Source organism: Aplysia californica, unplaced genomic scaffold (genome assembly GCF_000002075.1).
Source record: "Aplysia californica isolate F4 #8 unplaced genomic scaffold, AplCal3.0 scaffold00333, whole genome shotgun sequence".
Taxonomy (NCBI): domain Eukaryota; kingdom Metazoa; phylum Mollusca; class Gastropoda; order Aplysiida; family Aplysiidae; genus Aplysia; species Aplysia californica.
The window spans coordinates 393,848-404,375 of record NW_004797603.1 but is presented as its reverse complement, the minus strand read 5'-3'; the positions used below and the strand labels follow the sequence as shown (position 1 = coordinate 404,375).

The 10,528-nt window shown below is 39.5% G+C and overlaps 1 protein-coding gene across 2 annotated transcripts in view; it reads right to left on the bottom strand.

Moving 5' to 3' along the window:
- LOC101861596 (carbohydrate sulfotransferase 1) overlaps positions 1–10,528 on the bottom strand; it is a 45,226-nt gene that overhangs the window by 21,831 nt on the left and 12,867 nt on the right. Inside the window, exon 1 of one of the 2 annotated variants that reach the window (XM_013084986.2) lies at positions 7,261–9,336. The exons of the other annotated variant lie outside the window; for it this stretch is intronic. Coding sequence (XP_012940440.1) covers positions 7,261–7,283 — 23 coding nt within the window. The 5' untranslated portion in view covers positions 7,284–9,336. Of the gene's footprint in view, positions 1–7,260; positions 9,337–10,528 lie in introns of those variants that run through there. 2 annotated transcript variants of the gene reach the window in all.

Genomic DNA, 10,528 nt, shown 5'->3' with positions numbered 1-10,528 from the left:
GGGGGGGTGCTTTAGCGAAGTACATTTTTTTCAGTTTAAATTTCCTTCTTCATTCTATTGGTCTTCAGTTTTCTATGTCTTCAAACATGACGCAAGGTATGAACTAGAGTTTAGTAATTCGGCATTTCACAGAAAAAAGATATACAGAAAACGACTACTTGTTGTCCATATATATGTGAGGCAGCGTGGTGGAATCAGGCTCTCGTCAATTTTGGGGCATATTGAGCTATTGGTATCATCTTAAAGCTTGTTCATTTGCCTTTATTTGGAGGAAAAAAATGTCCATTTATCTTGAATACAAGTCGAGATATTTGCGAAAGAAGGAGGTGGGGGTCACCTGTTTTTTTAGGTGAAATTATTGAGAAAATGGCCGCCAAAAATTAGTTATTCCCATAGTTTAAGAATCCATGGTAACTGAAAATTTACATTTTTGAGCCTTTAATTAACGTTTTCCGAAAAATCCACACAGAAATGAGTTCTTTAATGGGCACGAACGATGTTGGGCCAAAAAACATAAATTTGATAAAAATTCACAAACCTGCGGAAAAATGCAGGTTTCTTCACTTTGATTATTTTGACGAGAGCCTGATTCCACCACGCTGCCTCACATTATGTATATCAGTTTAGTGAGGGAAGAAACATTCAATATGACGTGAGTCATTGTGGAGAAATAAGGCATTCGTCAAAGTACATGTAAGGAAATGGAAGAAAATGGCACTTTTCCACTATTTTGGTAATTTTAATTTGATTAAGTTTTTGGTTTTTGGCTCCACACCTGTTATGTCCATATAAAAACACATTTTCATGTGATTTTTACTGAAAAAAAATTGATTAAATGCACAAACTATGTCATTTTTCGGTTTACAAGGACGTTCAAGCCACTGAAGTTACCAAACTGTGGCGGCTATTTTCTCTTTACCACTCAAACCAGGTGACTCCACCTTTGTCAGTCGCAAATATCTCGACTTCTATTCAAGATACACATGGGTACTTTTCATTGAAAGCAGAGAAAAAAGAGCTTTCAGATAATAACAACTATTCCATATGCCCGAAAATTTACGAGTGCCTGATTCCACCGCGTCACGACACATTATAATATTCTTTTTTGTAATATAAGTCTCACAAAGAACAAAGAAAACAAAATATAAAGTAAAGATTTCCCAAAACACGTCTATGTCTCATCTGTGACCCGTTTGGTTGTTGGCTGTTGGTGGCTATACATATATATATTTGGGGGGGTATATATTATATATTTTATTATATATATATATATATATATATCTATCTATCTATCTATCTATCTATCTATAAGTCGGTATCAATCAAGCAGGCAATTAGTTATCGCCAAAGGAACACAAAGCAAATAACACGTGCGCACTCACACTCTGCCCATCCTCCCCATCGTGTATCTCCCCCCCCCCCCCCCAAAAACAACAACTCGCAGGCTACTCTCTCTCTCTCTCTCTCTCTCTCTCTCTCTCTCTCTCTCTCTCGGGGGGGGGGGGGGGCACACGCATATTCTATCACATCTCGTCGCTGTTAGATCTAACCAGTGCAGATGAATAATACGTTATAGAACAAAGCAGAGGGACAACACCAAAATGTCAGTGTGGAGAGGCGGACCAAACTGTTGAACACATCCTTCAGCACTGCAACTGCAAGACACACAGGGCCCTGAGACAGGAAACGTGGTCAACCCCACTGACACTACAAGAGAAGCTATACAGGCCGACAGATGAACTGAGCAGGACGGCCCAATGAATGACAGATACTAGATACCAGACTTCAAGTGTGATGCAATCGAGAAGAAGAAGAAGAAAGCAGAGGGAAATGCACTTCCAGTCTCAAAATAACAAACAATTTACAACTTTCATTGCTCTAGAACTACATTCGCACAGGTCCGTTTTAACACTTTCCACCCGCAAAGCGCGCAGAGCGCACAACCTTTGTCCCCACGGACCCGGATGCTGATGGGGTACATCAATACTATACCTGTATCTCGGCAAAAATACCCCAACCATTGTGAAATTGTCAGCATACTGAGAAAATTGAAAGTGATGACAGCATGTTCACCAAAAAAGGAATTAGAATCGGAACTGATCTAGCTCATTCATCACCCGAATTCTCATCATGGTGTAAGCGTGAAGCAGCACTCATGCTAGATCTTCTCGACATTTTTCCTACAACAAAAAATTACTCCAATTGTTGTAAACAAACTGATTTTTTACCTCAAAGGCCACACCAACCGTTCAGAGAGGAAAAACTTTAACAAGTGCGCCTGTCAAAAAGGAAATATGGTAGCAACGTTTTTGTTGCTATATCACACCGTCGCCGATCGGCGTCCCGTGGGGGGCAACGATTTAAAGTACACGTGTTTTGCCCTGTCATGGTGTCGTTGGCCTAGTGGTTAGGGTACCGGACTCGTAATCGTTAAGTTGTCGGTGACCTAGTCGTCAGGTTACCGGACTCGTAATCGTGAGGTTGCGGGGTTGGGGGGTTCGAGCCGCGGGCCCGACGGTGTGTCCTTGGGAAAGGCACTTTACACGAATTTTCCTGACTTCACACAGTTGGGAATTGGTACCCAGCCACAGACAGCGAAAGATCTTGTCAGTGTGTTAGTGTTTCAGCTCCTATAAATGGCTGCTTGCACTGTATGCTTCCCATGAAGCTGAGGTTATTTCAGAATGCTCTCAGGTCTGCTGGGGCAATAGTACAGATTGTGAAGCGCATAGAGCTTGCTGCTGAGCGGGGATTTGCGCTATACAAATGCTATCTATCTATTATTTTTTTTATTATTATCTTTTTTTAAATTATTATTATTATTATTATTATTATTATTTTTTATATTAATATTATTATTATTATCATCATCATCATAGTTCAATCTTGACCTCGACAGCTTTACGTTGGCATTGGTACGCCAACATGAACTTATTAAAATGCAACATTTTTTAAATGTATTTTTATATTTTTTATTTTCTTTGGTAGTGTTGCTGTGGTTAAAATGTTAAAAACAATTAGGAAACGACAAATGCAGTTTTTGGGACACCTGAATAGACAAAAGGGTCTTGAACATCTAGCTCTCACTGGCAATATTGAGGGCAAGCGAGGCAGGGGTAGGCCCAGAACAACATACTTAGGGAACCTAAACAAATGGGTAACAGGAAAAGATCAGGGAAACGTAGCTTTTTTGAGAGCATCCGAGCAAATGAATGAATGGAAAACCATGATCGCCGATGTCTGTCGCAGATCTGGCACTGGATGATGGTGATGGTGATGATGATGATGATGATGATGATGATGATGATGATGATGATGATGATGAGGATGAGAGTAGCTGTTTTTACACCCCTATGGACACAATTTGAATCATTTAGGAGACGGGTTTGGACCAGCCTGTCAGGGCCATTCTGGCCTGAGATGGATACCATCCCAGCAGAAAGACCTAGATACTCGATGAAAATTCTGCCCACTCGGGAATCGAACTCGAGTCTCCTGAATGCGACGGCGAAAGCACCTAGCCGCAACACTGTAGACGCCAGTCAATTCCTCTGTGAATCATATACACTATTTAAAGAGCAAGGTGTTCTTTTGATGATGCATGTTCATTCACAAGTTCGATTATCGTTAAATGTAAACTTTAACCTTCCTTTCGGAACTGACTTGACCTAGTGCACACATGCCGTGACGTTATGCGCGAAAGACGCTTTTGGCTTATTTCGTTACGGTATGATACTAAAACCTTTTTTATTTTTGGTCTGTTCAGATCGCGGGCCAACCGAAGCAGACTTGCAGTTATGTCGGGTTTTTTAAAGAGTAAATTGTTCAGTAAACCTAAACTTTCGCTCCTTCCCCTTAGATCTTCCTGATCTACATTTCCATTCACAAAAATGTATTACTATAGTGCTGTCAAAAGTCATTGCGCAACTTATTGGCAAATATTTCCTCAACTGTCGAACATAGACTCTCCTGCTTTTGCACAATGACTTGTGTCGATTTTTTTAACAGATCACTACTTGTTGTAAACATCTGTCAGCTGTATTCTAGAAAATTCCATGATAAATGTAGATATTAATTTTTATAATTCAAGTGGGTGGTTTCCACAGATTTTTAAAGATTTACAGCTGGGGCAATTTAAAAGCAAGTCCGTCATGTTTTTCTAATCGTGACATAATGCTTATTGAACGTATGTTCTGAGAACCGTTAGTGCAAAAAAGTGTTAATTATGAAATCAATTTCTTGTAACAAATTTCGCCACAAAACAGTGTCATTGTTGAGCTGTGACGTAGGCCGTGTGTGTATGCAAAATGCGGGTAAGAAGAGGGAAGTGCTGTAAATAATCCCATTTTCCGCGTGACGGAGACTTATAGTATTTTATATGAATTTATGAGAAAAAATTTTTATCTAGCCTCAATAGCTGTGGGAAAATATGATTTAATTAAGAAAAAATTATACAAACTGCTGTGCAAAGTAGGGTGATACTGATTCACTCGTTAAAGAGATATTTGTAGGTAAGTTGTGCCACGCAATTTTGATGCACTATAATAAAATAAAAAAAGAAACCCTTTCTTTATCATCATGATAACTGAACATTATTATTTTGCTTGAGTTATGTGCAACAGTGTAGCGGCCAGGCACTTCTCTGTCGCACACAGGAGGCCTGAGTTCGATTCCCGAGTAGGGAGAACAGTTTTATTTAGTATGTCGCTCTTTCTGCTGAGATGTTGTTTCCATCTCAACCCGGAATGGCCCCTGATAGGCAGGGTCGGGATTCCACCTCTTAAATGATCTATAATGTTGTACTGATTGGGGGGGGGGAGGGGGGTAAAAACACCTGTTTTTAACCAAAAAGAATAATGTTATGATTCCACTATCAGATAAACTGTTAACAAAGGAATACATTTTTTCACCTCTCAAAAGACGTAGCGGACACTTAATTCATAAGATAAGATAAGATAAGATAAGATAAGATAAGATAAGATAAGATAAGATAAGATAATACTTTATTGTCTCTGATGGAAATTTTTCTTGACTGTACAGGGCCGTAAATACACATGCAGGTATACATTAATATTATTATTACTCTCATTGAAATTCAATATGGAAAAAAAAATAAAGCTTAAAAAAATAATGCACATACCACGTCACCACATGCAGGAATTTAATTACTTTTGAAGTTTTATAGATACATACTCGAAAAAGCAATACACATTGATGTTTATCCTGACAGTATGGCCTTATACGTATACTACATGGTAAAAAGAATTTCTTTTATATTTTTCTTTCTTGCTCGATCAGCGAACCTCAGGCAAGGTTGAGCACATTTCGAACCAATAATATAAACGCTAAATAATACACACAAGAAATAAAATGGAGAATTGCAATGGCTACGGCTTGTTTCAATAAAAATGAGCCCAATCCTGAAAAATAGAAACATCTCAATGACTACCATAATAAAAGTTCGGAAATGCTAGCTTTGGTCAACTATATGGCTGTGAATGCTGGATAATCACTAGAGACAGTGAAGATAAAATAGAAGCAACAGAAATGTGGTTTCTTAGGAGACTGCTGGGAATATCGTGGAAGGAAAAGAAATCAAATGAGGTAATGCTTGATGAAGCCCACGTGGGACGCTCACTGTCAAAAACAATCAGGAAACGACAAAAGCAGTTTTGGGGACACATGAATAGACATAAAGATCTTGAACATCTAGCTCTCGCTGGCAAAATTGAAGGCAAACGAGGCAGGGGAAGTCACAGAGAAACGTACTTAGGGAACCTAAACAAATGAATCACGGGGAAAGATCAGGGAAACATATCTTTTTTTAAGAGCATCCGAGCAAAGAAATGAATGGAGAACCAAGAACGCCGATGTCTGTCACAGATCTATGATGATGACCTTTTTATAGAATAGTTTAAAATTTTTAAAAATACCGGTCTTCTATTCTAGATCGACAAACCCAGGTCAAGGAATTGGTTTTCATCAAAGTAAAACGCTGGTGCTCTTATGAAGTTATGCAGTGACGAGCGCTGTAGAACCTTACTAAAACTTTAGAAATTTAAAGTAAAACGCCTCTGAATAACAGGGTCGTTTAGCGCAAGAAAAATACAAGGCATTCAATAAGAGAAAGAACAGAGGAAAAGAAGACTAAAAGAACCTACCAGTCGTGACCGGTCTGTGTGAATAGCGTGGGTTTGGGGGTTGCTGGGGGGGTTTTTCTTTGGGGTTTTTTAAAAAATAATATTTCAATATCGTGCGTCTTTAAGCGTTCTCCAATGTCAAGAAGGCGCATCGTCAATGAGTTTCAAAAAGGGAGTGATGACTCATGTAGATATATTGGCAGTAAAGCGGGATATTCTTCAAGCGTTTTCTTTGTGGATACTTATTCGAGGAATAATATATTCATAATCTGGCCTTTGTCTGACCACTTGCAGCGGAGTGATTCAGGGGAGTCAGCGTTACAATAGAATGCTGTTGTTGTCTGCTGTGTGTAAAAAAATACCAATTCTTTATATGTTTTTTTTTAATTGGTTGTTGGTTGTTGGGGGGGGGGGGTGTCTTTTTTAAACTGATGTGTCTTCGCATCTAACCTCTATTCCACAGACGCAGGTCTTTTCATTGGGTATCTTTTTCTGACTTGAGATGACTCTAAACTTGACAGGTTCAGAGATCCAGTTATCTTCCAAACTAGGTATAAATGTCATAATAACAATAATAATAATGGATTGCATTTATATAGCGCATATCCACTTATGCAATGCTCTATGCGCTTAACATGATACATATAATGGATTTACAAATCAATTTTAAAGGTACATGGTGTTACATACTCATGCAAACACATATTCACTCACGCACGCACCACACACACATACATACTCACATACACACATACGTACATATGCACATACGCTGCAGCATTGGGAGACAACATGAAAAAAACAACCCAGAACAAGGATTTTTTTAAAGAAAAAGTATAGAGAAAAAAAGAAATAAAGAAAAAAGGGGGGACTAGAATACGGAGAGAAAAAGAGAGAGAGAGAGAGGGGGGGGGGGGAGGGAGAAAAACATGAGGTGGAAACATAAGTCAGGGAGACAGAGTTTTAAAAAAAACTCCAATTAAATAAAATGCATGCTGGAGTTTGTTTGCGCAAAGAGCAGCACATTGAAACACAACAGTGACGTCACTTTTTATCATACAAATCTGACCTTTTTTTTACTTTAATTTATCGTTTAAAATTGTGTTTTTGTTTTACTTACCGAAGCCGAAACGCCATCTTCATACGACTTGTTGTGGTCCGCTATTCCTGTATCGCTGAAGTTCTGTCCCAAAATGTCCGTTTGTTTCGGCTACTCTGTCACATGAACAAACTAAGTGCACACTGTTTGGTCGTATTGGAAGTTATTGTAAAACAACGAGTGGGTGGGCGAAAGCTCCAGCAAACAAAGTCCAGCTCTTATAGACAGTGACTGCTGTATTACGTCCTAGCATCTGTGACGAGCCCGACAAGTCGACAAAGGTACATGTTGAAACAAGAGTCCTAGATCGCCGTCCTTCTATTTTTTTAAAAGCTCATTTCTTTCCTTCCCTCCGTCAATTCAACATTAATAAAAGTGTCCTACAAACAGCAGCTTTCCGGCGATTTAAATGTAATTTCATTTTAATAGAATTCAAGATAAGCTCTCCTCTCCCTTCTTTCGCCCGCTATACGAAAGTACAATGGCTTAGGCTGCTGTGCGCGAAACTAATTACGAATTAATACTATTATTTATTTCTAGTATACGGGATTAGAGATTTAGGAACGCTTTCTTAGCGGCCTACATAAGAGCTACGTATCTAGAAAAAAAACATTGTAGTGAAATAACCCCGAGAATGTTATATTCTCCCAAGGCGATTAGGTCTCTTCAGAAGCAGAGCTAGTGACGTCCACTGTATTTGCTGAAGGACAAGGTGTGTCTAGTATATTTATATATATACATGTATATCTACCTGAGGATCATCCCATCCCCCCTCCCACCCCACCCCCGTCCCCACCACAAATCGGTATCCAGTTACAGCTCGACACAATGACGTTCTCGAAACTTTGCAGCTTCTCCCCCGGTCCGTCGTGGGACTTTTTAACCATCCTGTCAGCTTGGAGCGAGCTTGCACGAGTGAGATGATTTGGTAAATATAGCAAAGCGTGTGGAAAATCCTGGGGGTTTTGAGTCAAAAGAAAGCGTTCAATCACGAATACGTTCTTTAAGTGCTAGAAAGAAAAAAAAAATACCCATAGATAAAGAGAAGCAACAGAAAAAGGAGGGCAGACTTTTACGTCAAATCAAAAAGCACCTTGCATCCAACTTCCACCAAAAACGGTGAGGGGAAACCGAGTAAAGAGGATGGGGGAGGGGGGGGGGACGGTTGTTTGAATACAGCTGACCAAGTTTTCAGATTAAAACATTGATGTCGTGCAGATAAAACTATTCCGTTATTCGATGATACATAAAAAGTAAATCCCAGCATTCCTTCTTAAAAATCAATACTGTACAGCTGAGTAATACTACGCATGACTCCCCACCCTTTTTCTTCTCCTTTTTACCAAACGCTATAGGGCATTTTTGAAAAGAAAAAAAACCTACAAGCCTGCGCATTCACGAACAGAGCACACCTTTTCTAATGGTGAGATTGCACACGACATTAATATTTATACTCAAATGGACATGTGTGGAGTCTGCCTCGTGATCTTGTCTCACCTATTTTCTTTTCCTCTTTCGCTCTACTTCCCATAGAAATAGAAGGGAACTGAAGAGACGTGACAATGTGTGATGAGTATTACGTCATTGAATTGACGCGCAGCTAGCCATAGATTTATAACATTAAACATATCCTAGATCGAGCACTTTGGTACGCATACATTATGATGTGTATTTCCGGTTCACTATGGAGGGCGTGATATTTTAATTTGATTAGAGCTAGATGAAGGGCAAGGCCTAATTCGACAGTAGCGAAACTGGTGTTTTGCACTCTATTTGGGGGGTAAAATTGCGCCACGCACAGTACGCACGCTTGGCAACGAAGATTTTTTCAAAAAGGGCAAAAACCAGCGGCCATGAAAGTACGCAGTCTCGGAGTATAAGTCTATGGAATACACTAAAACATTCTTCCATAGCTACATCATCTTATTACTGGAGGAAGCACGTCCTCACTGCTTTTCTACGTATACAGCCGAATATCATCATCAAATTATCAACAGAAAGGCTTTGTTTTCTGGATCGACAAGCCCAGTTAGAGGAAACAAGTTTGGGTAAAGTACATGTACAACGACCCAGTAATGGTTATCTAATGCTGGAAGAAGGCAAGACATGAACAAAAAAACAACAGTGGAAAACGAATTTAATGCGACATAGCAGATACATAAGTAGCAACTTCAAACCAGCCGTTTGAGGAATAAATAATACCCTAGATCGAGCACCCTGATCTGACATTTTCCGGTTCACAATGGAGCACATGGTATTTTTTTTAAATTCAACTTGAGCCACACGAAGGACAGTGGCACACTAAACTGAAGTGAGACTGACGTCAATTCTTACGTTTTTCCACCTCAAAAGCGCAATTAGAACTTTCTTAGGGCGTGCTGCCCCGGCCCTTCTGCCCGGCACAAGTAAATGAGGGGTACAATCAGATCCAGATGCCGAAATACTCGCGAAGAATTGTGTCTCCCGATTTTTTAACTCTCCAAGTGTCGATGCTCGCGCATAATAAGATCTTATGCAGTTGCAAGCCCCGTAAAACCTTACTAGAACAAAAGTGGCAATGATAAATAGCCTGTGGTGTCATTGTGTGTTCTTGTTAGGCAACATTGTGTGATTTCACCATACTATGTAAGAAAGTGCTTATGAACGGGCGCACTGTACCAAGCAAGTACAGCCGTAAACCTATACATTTTCAGAGAGTAAAATGAAAAAAAAGAAAAAAGGAAAGCTCATTTGTAAAGGAGTTGAAATAGCGATTAAATTGGCTGCAAAATTACAAAACGAAACTTTATCTGCCGTCGACAAAAGGGGGTTAAGAATCGATTTCAAATCGCATAGAAGTACAAAGTTCTATCAATCCAGTAGAATCTACCTAGTTTTGAGAAATTTGACGCCACAATTTTGAGGGTCACAACATGTCAAGCTTTTTCGAATGCAATTCTTTGAATATTATCTTGATCATGAATCCGATTAATCTTACGATTTTGATAGAACAGATAGAACATAGTTTCTGACCTCTGTAACTTTGTAATTCTAAGATAGCGATTAGGGGGTTAAGAATCGAACTCATACGCTTTGACTGCAATGTCTTTGCCACAACATCGGAGACTCCCGTATAGACCAAGCCAAGAACCACAACCTTGCCTCATGGCACAACACAATGAAGAGTTGTCCTCTATCCTACGTCACTTTGTTTCCACCACAGGACAAGGTGGGGAATTTCAAAAACAAAATCAGTATACGTCTTCGGATCAGATCATGATTGTTTGTCAATGTCCCTCCCCCCCCCCTC